Here is a 14,177-nt window from a genome sequence, read left to right as displayed (position 1 = left end):
TTTGTCTATAGGTAGTATGGAGAACAATGAGTTCTCAATTAGAGGGTGGCAGTTCCACAGACACACTAAGCATGCCCTCAATATGTATGCTCGCAAGGGGTGATGGGTCAACAGACCCCTTCTTCCCGTGCATCTCCTACATTTTCTTTTTGTGAGGGCAGAGTTCTGCAACTCCTTTGTGCTGCTATGTTTCACTTGTGTGTGATCTTGGCAGAGTGGAGTTTATGAATGTTTAGGGTTTATTAAGTTCTCTGACCTCCCTTGCCCCTTAAGTGTGAAAGTCGGTGCACCCTAAAAGTCTTATCCTTTTGTTAGGCACTGTAAACGAGGTAGCATCCCTAGGTATACAGTTACTGTAATGGAATCCTCGCAACAGTAGCCAACGGGCTGCTTCAAGAGGAGTAAAGGCACCATTTTGGGCATTGACTTTGGGGTTCCATTTCTTTTCACTAGCAACGTTATTAGGAAATCAGCCCTCTGATGAGTTCGAGACAATGCCGGAGCCTGCCTTGCTGCCCGTTTTACTATGCAGATGGGCTTGGGCAAAAGGCTCGGTTTTCAGATGGGCGTTTCTAAGGAATGTACTTGGGTGATTCAGTGTGCACCACAGAGCCCTAAATTGTGAAATTGCTTGCATAAAATCAGTTTGCTAAGCCTTCTAGCTCCTTTAATAAATCAGACTAACACACAGATACAACAACAGGCAGTCTTTATTTTATTTCTAATTGTGCTGATGTTTTTACTGTGGTCCCCACCCGCCCTATATCTGGTAGGTTGAGGCTCTATCAAACATACTTAAATTCATGGTCTGAGGTAACTTAAATACACATATCCATTCTTAATTAATCTGGGTAACTAAATTTTAATGTGTCCTTCTCATCACCTCACAGATGAAAGCCATTAAGTTACTTTGCACACTGTAGGGCCTGTTAGTCAGAAATTCTAATAAATCCAAACTAATTTCAAGCCAGAAGTGGTTAATAGAATCCGATGTATTTCTTGACAGCTGTCGAGAAATAGATATGGAAACCGTTAAGAATATGCCCTTCCTGAGAAAGTGGCCGCCAAGCACAAAATTGTCAGGACATTCCATAATGGAAATCATTCATTTAGTTGGTTGCAGTCCTTATCGGAACATCCCAGACATTTGGTGCTTAATAAACACCACATCTCTTGATTGTTCCATACAATCTGAAAACTGCCACTGCCCACTGCGTCTTGCTCCACGCGCCATTAAGCATTGCCCGTTAATTGGCGTCTCAATTGACTTTCCCTCTGGTTCTCTGAAGAAACCGGCCTCTCTTTAATATGTGATGGGTCACTTCTCACTTATCATAGATTACTGAGCTTGGCTATGTTTCCAACAGGGGCTAAAGTCTCAGTTGCACAGCATTTTGGTCTTCTACAATTTGTGCCAACTAATCCTGGCTTCTTGCGGCTCAGCTGCCTCACATAATCATAATCATGGCTGTGGTGTTGCCCTGTTCAGGACAAGCTTTGTGCTCAAAGGTTTCAATAGCATAGGGCAACGCAGCAAACGAAAGCATACAATTGCACAACACAATGTGGCAGATGATTAGTGGCCATAAGACTATCAGCCAAAGCCTGTCTCCATATGTTCCAAAGTCTAACACCCTTAAACATCTGTGGGAAATTATAAATGTTAGTGAAGTCGCTCCCCAGCTAGGGTGATATGAATTTGAGAAGGTCATAGAAACCTACCTGACAGACTAGGACTCAAAGGTTTGTCTTTATTCTTTCCAACAATTACGCCAGCAGGGATGTCTGTAACTTGCTGCTTAATTCCAATCACTAGCATAAACGGGTCACCAGTCGCTGTTCGATTTGTGATTTTCCCACCTGCTGACACTTTCTAAAAAGATCTTTGAGTCTAGATTTCTGTTGCGTTAAAGTTTTACAAGTAACTACAGACTATATGTTATTTTGTATTCAGAAGAAGCAGTTTTCAGTGCTTGGAAAAAAAAGACGTTCTTGTAAATTAGCCCTATTTGCATTTGCCTTAGTTCTCATAGTACTCGGATTAATAAAGCTCCAATCTCTAACCTGCAGATTCTTCTTTTCTTTAGGTGATAGTGGCCACCAACATAGCTGAGACATCCATCACCATCAATGGGATTGTGTTTGTTATCGACTGTGGCTTTGTGAAATTGCGTGCCTACAACCCCAAGACAGCAATTGAGTCCCTAGTACTGGTACCGGTTTCTCAGGCTTCAGCCTGTCAGAGGGCAGGCCGTGGGGGCCGTAACCGATCAGGGAAGTGCTTTAGACTCTATACAGGTGAGAAGCAATATTTGCATGTTTTCTATTCCTGGTGCATTCTCCCTTGACATCTTTGTGCCTTTTTGGCAATGTAAGAGTTATTGTTTAAAAGCCTCGAAACTGAGCTGCTCTGCACCATCTATTGGCTGGATGAACTGCATGAGTAATCTGTCCACGAACGCTGTGACTGTCTGCAGAACCTTAACGGTTGTCGTGCTATGACAGCAAGACCATTTGCAAGGAGATTTTCTGAAGCATATTTCTAGAAGGTGTTCGTGGGAATCTAGTGCAAAGCAGCAATTCTACCTCCCCGAAACATAGGCCGAGATCCCCCTTAATAGGCCTTAATTGTGAAAGCTGATCTGGAAATACGGTTTGACTATCATAAAATAGATTTAAAATTGGAGTGGAGTCAGAATGACAAATGCCTGTCAACATGTTTGTAAGAATGTCAGCAAATAGAGGTGGAAATAGAAAGGATGAAACATACAAAAAAATGTAATGGGGAGAAAAAGGTAGGCGGTGCAAAGGGCGATATGGGAGTTTTCATGGGATGGATATTTGAAATAAAATTATCCTTTTTGTGTACGGTAGAGGGTATTTTATTCCTTATAATTCATGACCACACACTGTCATTCAATAGAACACCTGGCCTGGAATTGTGATATCACAGCTGCGGCTTAATACCTGATTACAGAGCAGTTATGTTGCCATTTTCTTATTACAGGTCAGTTGTGATGTCACAACCTGCCCGTAATAAGACCATTATTTCCAGGCTTTTATATCACAATCTGCCCTGTATAATAACATGATTTGTAATGAGTCATTTTTGCACAAGCAAAAGATGTTTTGGGTAGGTCGCAAATCTTTTTATTGTCTTTAATTTGAATGTCTGTACAGTTAAAATGGAACAAGTCTTATGAATCTCATGTGAAAATTATTTGCTTTATACCCGGACTACCTGATCACCTTAAATGGGAATAGGGCTGCAGAGTAAAAATCAAGGTGGGACGGGTGAGGGTACTATCTGTCCGTCTGTCCACTTTCTGTACATTTGCCATGTATTAGTTGATCTGGAACATTACAACTTATTTTTCACTATTTTCAAAATGTGCAGTAGCATGGATTTGTGATTAACTAGAGGCCTCTAACATCCAGGCTCCCCCACAAACGCACCCTGTAGAAGATGCCATCTTAAGATTATTATTTTCTGCCATACGACTTCATAATATAGTGATTCTGCTGCAGCAGTTTCCAAGAGCCAAATGACATTAGACAAAAAGCAAGGATGTGGGTTTTTCTGATTTTGTATTTTTTTAAACACAGAGCAGGCTTTATTTTAAGATGCATGAACATTCTTTTCTGTTTTTTCAAAATCGCAAGTCATTTGTGGCTTGAGATAACGGACAACCTCTTTTTACATTTTGATTTAGTTCCCACTGCAAAACACACCCTTGAGATTACAGTATTTGTCTACTAGGATACTGGTGAGGATGACCACGCCAAACCTCCCCCATGCCCCACCCACTGTCTCCAGGTCCATCGAGTACGTAATCTTTAGAGAGTGGGAACCCTTTACACAAATAAAGATGAAAGGTTTCCAAATCAAGGACTGTGGCAACTTCTGCCACTATACAAAAAGATGTCTTTCTTCCTTTAGGCCCGAAATAGACTTTTGTTTTTCAGTCTGATATGAAGCCAGCCACTTTGGCTTATGCATTAAAAATGATGGCATTAATGGTTTTAAATACCTTAGAAAATGGGACACGACATATTGGCACCCAAAAAGCTAGGCAGAGTTGTTTTGATGCCAAACATCACAGGACTGAGACCTTGGAGCCAACATCTACTGGTATGGTGTTGATGCCAGAAGGATTTCAAAGAGAAACATTAGTGGCTCAAACCATCCCTTTGCACGGTGTGGAGGTCTGCGTTTCCAGAGGGGAATTTTGAGGTTGCAGAGCAGTGCAACACACTTGGATTTTGGCTCTGATCCAGTCATTTTTAGACTCCCAAGCCAAATTCTTGGGTAGCTCTGGTAATGTGACATTTCAATATGATGTCTAAGGCACTGGCCATGGGACTAAAGAGTACATTACCAGATCCTACTTGGGTCCCTTTTAAAACACCAAAGGTAACAAGTTAGGCACAAAATACTACCTCTGGTATTGAGGATCAAACTCTGGAAGAATACCTGTCTGAAGGGAGAGGAACACATTGGGTGAAGAACAAAGTATGTGGGAGAAATAGATTTACTTGAGAGAAAAAAAAACAAACACTATGCGGCTCACAATTTAATGACCAAGGCATGTTTCGCACAATTCCAAGGAAAGCTTTCACACATTGAAGATCAAGTTACGTGATGATGATGATGATGAGGAGAAAACTGCTGTCTGTGTGGTCTATTTATCTGGGTAATTGGCATAACTGGTGTGATGAATTCAGGGAATTCGTCCCATCCCCAAGAGGGGGAACCACCCCCTTTGGCAATCGGGAGCTCACCTCACTTATCTTAACACCCCGTAGGGAACAGGGCAAGCGGGATCCCACTGGAGGTGACTAGAGGATAGAAGATCACAATGTCTTTCTTGGCTACATGAGAGTTGGTCTATATGAAGGCTGCAGACATCCTGTACGAATGGCTGGTGTGGTTTGTGATCCTCTATACACACAGTATACACTGGGAATGAGAGAGCAGTGGGAAGTCCTACCCCCTATCAGAGGGAAGTATAAAGAGCCAATCTGGATTGAAAGGGGACAACCACAGAGCTGGAGAGGCTCAGAACTCGACTCCTGGGGGGAGTGGCAGGAAAAGAGGGCATACGCCAGGTGTCACAGACCCGACCACACCTGAGCCCCCGGAATGCCTACAGACTGGCCTAAGCAGAAACCGGGAGCACCTGGCTGAGTGGAGTCGCAGAGAGCAACCACCATCCAGGAACCATTGTGCCGAAAGACAGGCAAGGGAACCCCACAGACAGCCCCCGGGAGAATGGTGCGAGGTCCACGCAATGTGAGTTTCGTAAAGAAGTCAAGACACATTGCCCGACCTCCCCGACGAGTACCACTACAAGACAAGAGGTATGCGGTTGCTCCAGATCTGAGAGAGGTGAAGAGAGGTGCAACCCAGCCCCAGGATGGGGGTGAGATGAATCGAACACAAGGTGGGGTAGAAGAAGGGAAGCCCCAAGGCGGGGTGAAGGGGTGGTGTGGAAGAGGTGAGTGAGGAAAGACCCGAAGGTGGGGCAGAAGATGTAAAAGCCCAAGGCAGGGAGAGAGAGAGCGAGCGAGAGAGACTGTCCCAAGGCGGGGTGAGACCAATGAGATCCCATGGCACAGTGAGAGAAACTAAAAACCCAATGCAGGGTGAAAGTCCAGGGTGAAAGCACCATAAACTTTCCTGAGAAAAAGTGCCTGGAATGCCCTCACAACAAATGAGGGAAAACACAGGCCATATGTTCCCAAGCCAGGAAAAGAGGACACGAGACATGTGCTTGAACTGTGCAGGCGAGAGAGAGACTGAAGAGACATTCAACTTACTTACTTAGACTGTTCACCAGCAGCCTCATTGGGAAAAACACACCAAGGCGGGGTCAGAAACCGATCATTCCCTCGCTTGGCAGAGGGCCTAAGTGTACTTCTGTTGTATTTTGTGTATTGCTTTTATAAGTGGTAGTGACAGAACTCAGGTTAGTACAGGTTTCCAGACAGAGGACCTACTTGTGTTGTAATAACATCCTGACAACACCCTTTTATAGTTTTCTTTTTAGACTAGGGTCAAGAACTTTAGAGCTAGAAACACTGTAGGTTGTGATTGATAATAAAAGAAAATCTCATACCATGCCACCTCGCCCCTCATCTGATTCTGATTTGCTGCATTCCCAAGTGGTGCAGTTGTATTGAAACCTAATGGAAACAGAAGAACGTTTTGCCTTTCGAAAGGATTGTGTCCTCCCACGTATTCCTCATCTTTGATATTCAATATCCAGCTTCAGCTGCTTCGGAAATTCTTTTTCGGCAGAGAGCGCTGTGCATCGATGCAGTCGACTCGATGTCCCTTGAGGGCCTCTGTCTCGAGGATGATGTAATCGAAGGCATATATAGCACGTGCAGCGCCTGTTGTCTTCAGTTCCGTTTTTCCACGTAAGCTTACGCTTCGGGAACAACAGCACACTTCAGTATTTCCTTTGCAAAATATATGAAAATGTCTCGTCTTCGACACAGACTACCCTGAAGGCCGTGTTTAAAAAGTGTCAAAAATGCAATGCCAAGATGTCACTGACTGATCCGCATTGAGTATGCTTGTGGTGTCTCGGTGTGGAGCACAAAACCTCTGCCTTTTCAAAATGTCAATCGATGACCAGAAAAGCTCTGAAGGAGCGTAAGGGAAAATTGGCAGTAGATAGATTCCCTAAGAAATCACCATCAACTACCCCGTCCCAGAAACCTGACGATGCGAGAGGCGACTCTCCTCGAAGAAAGAAGAAAAAAAAGTTCCAGGTCAAGGAGTGGCTCCCAGCACTCTTCGTCGAGAAAGTCAAAGAGGCACCATAAGTCACCTACTTAAACGTCCTCGTCCGACGCTTCTCCTGAGCGAGTTATATCCTGTCCTGTCGAGGCAAATCCCATGCTGCCTCGAGCCCAGGACGAAGGCCAGATCCACATTGAGAGCCATTGAGGCCTCGACACAATGAGAAATCATCGAAGGATCCTTTGAAGCATAAGTCGAAAGACAAGTCGAGGTCGTCAATGCCATTGATGCCAGCTGCGCTATTGATGCCAGCTGAGCCATCGACGCCAGCGGGTCCGTCGACACCAGTCGATGCCTTCGGTGCCATTGAAGTCGAAAACGTCTTTGTCGAAGATATCGACGACTACTTGAGCGTCGGGCTCAACATTTTTGAAGCCTTCGACACCTTTACCAGAGAAAACTTTCACTCCTTTATCAAGAAAGGATTACTTTAAATCTCTAACCTCTATTTATGAGGACAATGAACCATCTGATAATGATGTGCCACTTGGTTTACAGTTCGGCACACCAAATGTCCCTTATAGTTTTAGATCAGAAGGATCCAGACTGAAGGACCTATATGAAAATTTGCAAACAGCCAGTGGACACTTCATCAAAATTAGAATTTTGGAAAGCCTGCGTCCGATGAAAATTAAGATGCCGCATACAGGCAGTTGATGTCTAAGGTAGTAGATTGCCTGGGATGGAACAGACCTTCCCTCCCATTCGAGCAGGATGATCTTAGACATCCTAGATAAAGGTCCTTAAAAGGATTTCATTTTACCTTTCCACATTGCTCTTCAGAAAATGGTAAGTGCAAATTGGGAAACACTGGAGTCAAGTCTGGCAATAAATAAGAACTTGACAAGAAAATACTGCCCATCAAGTAGTGAAGTCAATTACTTATCGAAACACCCTACCCCAGAAAGTCTGGTGATGCAGGCAGCAACTGCTACCTCAAAACAAGCATCTTATCCAACCATCCTACCAGATAGGGATGACAAAACGGTAGATGACTGGGCAAGAAAATTATTTCTCCAGCAATGGGGTGTGGGATGTATTTACCCATGCATCCTAGCCCTACCTCAAAACTGTGCAGTACTGACATGAAAACATCATGATGGCCAGAGCTTCCCAGAAAATGCACAGGGAAATGCAGGAAGAATAGGCTGCCACCCATTTTTGCCGATGTTATGGGCACAGAAGGACGCTGCCTAAAACCACCATTGGACTACCCGCACAGTAGTCTGAAGCCATTGGGAATGGCAATGCTGATTGCCAAATGCAACCTAGAATTGTGGGGAATTCATTTCTTAAATCCCAAAAATGGGTGCAGTACCAGTACTCACCACTATCCAAAAGCCGGCGTTTTAAAACCCACTGTGTGTTTTTCTGAAGGCAAGTCAAAATGCCTATTTCTAACAGTGCAACATGTGCAAAATATTCACTGAACACCAGCAGACATTTGGCAGAATGGAGTTTTGTGTGCCTACAAAATCTGGGAAATGAAGAGCCCAAAAACAATGCTTATAACAAAAATGCTATGGAGTCAGCAGCTTAAGCCTAACTGAAACTGGATTTAAAACCACCAAAATCGAAAATGTTAAATTAAATGAGTGACCTATGCTTGGTGTCACATGCCTTTGTAACTGTTGAAATGTCCTAGTTTTGCACTTAGAATCAGCATTCTAGCTGCATGTGTAAAATTGCAAGTTAAGTTAAAAAGCAACAAAAAAACCTGCCAGTTAGCTGAAGGTCTGGCTTAAGGAACTTGATTTTGCCTAGCAACTACCCATCAGGAGTGAAACTTGAGTCACCACTGTGTTCCCAGGCCAACCTTCCTTTTGCTGCCCAAGCTAAGGATATGCCATCTATCTGATAATTGAATTATCTGTGCTCTGCAAGAGAGTGAACAAAGCCCTCTTCACTCAGGCAAAGGTTTTTATTACCGCAGTCGTAAATTGTAGCTTCCTCTTGGCAGGAGCTGGGAGGAGCACTGCCTGTGAGAGCAAGCTGGCTTGGCAGAACTGGAAAGAACCAGAAATTCAACCTTGTGCTGAGGGTAAACCACACCCCTTTGGAGCCAGAACATAACTTTAAAAAGATGAATAACTCATAGAGCGGACATGTGAAAATTTTATAAATGATACCATAATTCTTGTGATTTTTCTGCCCACAGTTTAAGACGTGGTAGGAACCGGTGGTATGTTCAGGGGGGTTTTAGCGGAAAAGTGGATATTACTCTAAATGTGTGCATGTTAAAAATCTGAAACTTCATCAGTTAATGTCCCTACCCCCTGCACACATGTATGTAAAGTTGGGTCCATGTCGGAAATTGAAAAAGCAGTTAAAAAGTCAATTATGTACACTCTTTGAATGCAAGCTCCGAGAATGAGCAGATTTGGACATAGACATGGCTAAATTCAGCCACACCATGTATATGTAATTTCAAACAACTGTGTAACTCTGAAGTATGGATTTTGATCATATATATATTTGGGTGCACAGATGACAAGGGAGGTTGTTTCAAGAGATCATAAAATGACATCAATCTGACTCACAGTTCAGTTTGCCAATCAAGCGGAGGAATGGAAGCCTGACCAATGACGAATGAGAGGGGCAAGTCTAGTGATGCAACACACACACCCATTCTCAAGAAACAGATAAAAGCAGAGAGTCAGGACACATAGAGACATTCAATTTCATCTGCCGCTGGAAGCCCTGCCGGAAAAATCCATACTTACCTCCATCAAACTCCAGAAAGCCAAACTAGAGACTTCAATCTATCCAGAGCAGAGACCAGACCAGAGAGAAAGCAGTGCTGTGCCTAGCAGAGACCAGACCAGAGAGAAAGCAGTGCTGTGCCTAGCCGAGACCAGACCAGGCGCTGTGAGCAGAATCCGGAAAGACCTGACCAGACTGAAGATCGTGACCAAGTCGCTTTCCTGTTCAAAATCTCTTGTGAGTACTTAGCAAAACTCAGAACACATCTCTTAGTTTAAATTCATCTAATTCAATCTATTTAACCTAAGTAGAACTGCCTCCTATCTGTCACCTGTCAATTCTAGTAAAATTTGTCATTTTGAAAAAGTGTGCGTTTAAAATTTACAAAACCAAAAACGACCTTTACTAAATTGCTCATATCTCCGCAACCGTTTGGGCTAGAGACTTGCAATAACTTTCATTTGGAACCTGAGATCCTAGGCTTTCCCAGGACCCCAAAACGGTAGAGATAGTCCTTGCGGTTCCTCTGTAATAGCGCTCGGCGCATCCGCGAATTTTGCCGCGATTTGCAATTTCTTCACATGTAAAAAAAACTGCTGATGCCTGCTTTCCATTTGCCAGAAATTCGTTTAACCTGCTAACTATCCCTGCATCATTGCTAGTGTGAGCCTGGACTAATATTAACTAGATACCACTCATCCTGAACCTCTAAAAGGGAATTAAGAGCGTTTCCAGCATATTTCTCATTCATTGCTAGCACCTATCAAAGCATTTGCCTGTGTTTTCAAACTTCTGTTTAAGCTTGCTGGATTGAACTGAATTACAGTGGATTGCATTTCTGAGAACTGTGTGTTTTCCTTCCATTTCCTTGCCTTGCATCAAGGGGGGGAGGGGAGTAGCCAGAGAAAAGTGATTACATTGTTTGGTTGAAATCATATTGCGTATTTTCTGTACTGCATTCATTGAATATTGCATCCACCTGAGCTTACATAAAGCATCCTCTACCACATTATACTTTTGTTCCTAATTACCAGTGTGCTACCTTATCCATTTCATCTCAACTCCTTAGTAATTATAAAGAAGTGTGCTAGTGCCAGATTCTCTGTTGTCAATCTTTATCATATCAGATTAAGTGTGATATTCAATTATTAATTTATTAAAAAGTGTGATCTATATTTTAATTTATCAAATAAACCTTTTAAACTTGCAAAACAGAATTACTTCTTGGCTCAGTGGGGTCAGGGGGATTCCAAGAGAGGGGTGTTATACAAGGGTAGTCATCCAGAACGCATGAACTGGACCTAAAGATATATCAATAAGGGTTTTCATTCAGTATTCTAGACTAGGCGTTAACTTGGCTGTAGTGCTGAATTGAATCCTCTTACAAATTGGGGGCTCGAGCCGAGACGTTGGGTTAGATTTACCACTTGTGCAGCTTAATACAGTGTGCTAACTGACGGGATACATACATCCAGTCGGATCACCACGCTGCATTACGCTGTGAAGCATTCCTCAAAAGGGACACTCCAAGAAAAGTTCTGTTCTGCAAAAATAAAATACAAACTTCTGTAAGTCAGGACAGAGACCAATCTCTAGAATGACGACCTTAGTAGACATGAAAATAGCCAGAGAGCACCTCTTGCATAAGCTATTTGTGAGAGGTGAATGGACCGAACAGGGCCAGGATGTGTGGTTGCAGGCCATCACACAACAGGTCACTGAAACAGGGTCAGATATATATAGAGATCAGGGTCCCTTACATGTGGCCCTGAGTGAACTATATATGGCTCCTAAAGCCAAAGAGGAACACAATAAGATTGCCAGGATAGCAGCATACCTGTACCTATATATGGGAGACATGCAGGATAGATGTGCTGAAAGCCAAAATCTGGCAAATAGGCAACAGATGGCATTACAGAAGGTCCAATCTGATCTGGACTCTTCTGAGCAGAGGCTGCAGAGGAGCCAGGAGTCAGAAAATGACAGCAGACTGTACATCACTAAAATGAAGGAGGATATGGATGTGCTGCAAAAGGAAAAGTCAGAACAGGATACCAGATTTCTGGCCTTGCAGAAGGAACACCAAGAAGGTTTGGACTCCCTACTGCAAAGCCAGAAAAAGATGGAGCAACAGTTAGACTTTAACAGGGCATGCACGGAGCAGGTAGCCACCCTGCAAAGTCATCTAGATAGAGTGAAGGTAGAGAGCAACAAGCTGATCTTGAAAGACCTGGATACCCAGGCAGAGTTTGATGAGGAGCGCCAGAAAGCTGGTGCCTTCCAAAGGCAAAGGGACGACCTGGCGGCACAAATGCAGGCTCTTAGTCAGGAAAGAGACGCCTTAGGCCAGGAAGTCTGCCATTTAAAAAGAAAAATGGAAGATAATAACCTGGCCCACCAGGGGCTGGGTGACCTCCAAAAAGAAAACCAGAACTTGGTAGAGCACACCAGAAGGGTGGAGGATGCTCTAGCAAGAAAGGAGCAGGCCAATAGGGACATTGCCCAGGAGGTAAACCTCCTGCAGCAAAGACTGGCCCAGTTCTCCAGGACCAACCAGGAAGCACAGAGGGAGAATGAGGCCCTCTGTCAACACAATGATAGGCTCCAGCAACAGGTAGCGATGCAGGAGAAACTGATAGAGTCGAGTAAGGCCTTAACAGAGGAACTGAAAGCACAAATGCAGGCTCTTGCATTGCAACAGGGAGCAGGGGCGGATAGAGATGAGGTTCGCTGGGAAATGGAAACTCCGGAGCATAACCTCAGGAGCCCTAGTACCAGAGGCCCTCATACCTCTCAGTCCCTGGACTCTGCCACCCCCATGTCCCCTGGCGCACATGAGCACAGGGCCACAGGGATGGCAGATTACTATCCAGCCAGAAGCATGGGGCTCATAGGCCAGTACCATCCAGGAATGGAGGGGTGGGCATCCGGGTATGGGCACCCAAGTACAATACAGTTCAGTGGGGAACCCCAGGAGAGTAGGCCCATTAAGGGCATCCTGAAAACCTCTGCCCAGTTAGGTCAGTGGAGGGGGTACCCATCAAATCCTGGCAGCAAGGAGGAATCTGAAGACTCCTCTGAACTGCGCAGGACACAGGAGACCAGGTCCCCACATTCTGCCAGCCATTCCCAGGCTCGCAGAATCCGGGAAAACCTGGAAGAACAGACGGGAACCTCTGGGAGCAGTGCCTCTGAGTCCGAGGAAGAATGGACAAGGGTTACCCGAACCAAAAAGGCCAATAAGGCAAAAAGGGCCTTGCTTAAGGACCCCTTAAAGCAGATTAAGGCGATCAGGAGCGTCATCACGCCTTACCATAAGAACGCTAAGTATTCTGTTTGGGAGCACTTAGAGTTGTTTGAACAAATGATGGAGACTTTCCATTTGAAGGACAGCCAAAGCTGTATTCAATATGTAAAGTGGACATTCTCCCCGGAATACTCCAGTTTCTTTGCGGGGCTGGAGGACCAAAATCATTTAAGATGGTCCACATATAAGGCGGCCATCCTGAAACATTTTTCTGTTCACAGAAATCCTCAAGAGGCTCGCAAGGCGGCCTACAATTTGCAATGTGGGGAGGATCAGGCCCCACGAGAATTTGTGCAGGAGTTAAAGCGTGCTTTTGCGCAAACCACCAGAAGGGTGCGCACAGATAGTAGAGAGTTTGTCAATACGTTTTTCCATGCCTTGCCCAAATATATAATGACCCAGCTCGTGAGAGATTTTCATGAGAAAAGATCTTTAGACTGGGTCATTGAACAGGCTACCCGGATCTATGAGGTGCAGAAGCCCATAGAAAACAAAAGTAATGCCCAGAAAAACCCCAAAGCCAACAGCACCCCTGCTGCTGCCAAGGTGGCAGAGGTAAAGGTCACCCCCGTTTTGGATTTGGAGATGGGGGGGCCTAAAAACCTACCTGCACCTAATAATGCTAGGCCCAGAAGGTCCTCGGGCCAGTCGCAGACAGGGAGCCAGGGAGGCAGCCCCACAAATGGGGTCCCTCGCTCTCCTGACTATGTAAGTCCTCGCTACAAAGGTAACAGACCCATCCTGGGTTATGTGTGGACTCCTCCAGCCCAAGGGGGGGGATCCAGCCAAGCACCTAACCCAGGGAACTTCCCTCCAAACTTCCCACAGGAGGGCAGAAATTTACCAAACCCTGGGCAGAACTTTTTCCCCAGATATCCACCCGACTTCCAACCCCAAAATCATCCATCCTTCTTTCCACAATTCCCTGAGCCCAGACCACTGAATCCGGGAGAGGGGAGGCCAAGGGTGGAGGGGTACCCAAATCTTCCCAACCCGGGGTACTACCAAAGAAGGGACAGCTACCCTTCCCGGGATCAGCCCAGGGGAGAAAACAGGGCCCCGTATCAGCCTGAGCGGGTTTCCCAGTTAGAGCGCCAGGTTCAAAACATGGCGCGGGATCTGGGTCACATACTGAGGGCTCAGCAGAACCCTCAGATCGGCGTGCCAGCGCAGAATGCACCCAACTCTGGACCTGGTGCTCCAGAACAATGACGGGGGCAGCACCCCGATAAATCACCGGTTCCCAGGGAGGAGGCACAAGGGGAAGGGGGGTGTAAAGCCTTGGAGGAAGCTTCCTTCCTCATTTGTAAACAGCCCCTGGAAACCCAGGAACCGGAAACAAAATCTCTTGCCCCT

At 45.1% G+C, this 14,177-nt stretch overlaps 1 protein-coding gene across 2 annotated transcripts in view; it reads left to right on the top strand.

Moving 5' to 3' along the window:
• Positions 1-14,177, top strand: part of DHX35 (DEAH-box helicase 35) — a 2,070,470-nt gene that overhangs the window by 843,912 nt on the left and 1,212,381 nt on the right. For both annotated transcript variants that reach the window (XM_069652289.1, XM_069652288.1), the window contains one exon: positions 2,088-2,298. In XM_069652289.1, the coding sequence (XP_069508390.1) occupies positions 2,088-2,298 (211 nt within the window). The remainder of the gene's footprint in view (positions 1-2,087; positions 2,299-14,177) is intronic.

This window comes from Ambystoma mexicanum, chromosome 3p (genome assembly GCF_040938575.1).
Source record: "Ambystoma mexicanum isolate Mex_15411 chromosome 3p, UKY_AmexF1_1, whole genome shotgun sequence".
Classification (NCBI taxonomy): Eukaryota; Metazoa; Chordata; class Amphibia; order Caudata; family Ambystomatidae; genus Ambystoma; species Ambystoma mexicanum.
Note: the sequence above shows the minus strand (reverse complement) of the source record. Positions and strands in the feature narration are given on the sequence as shown.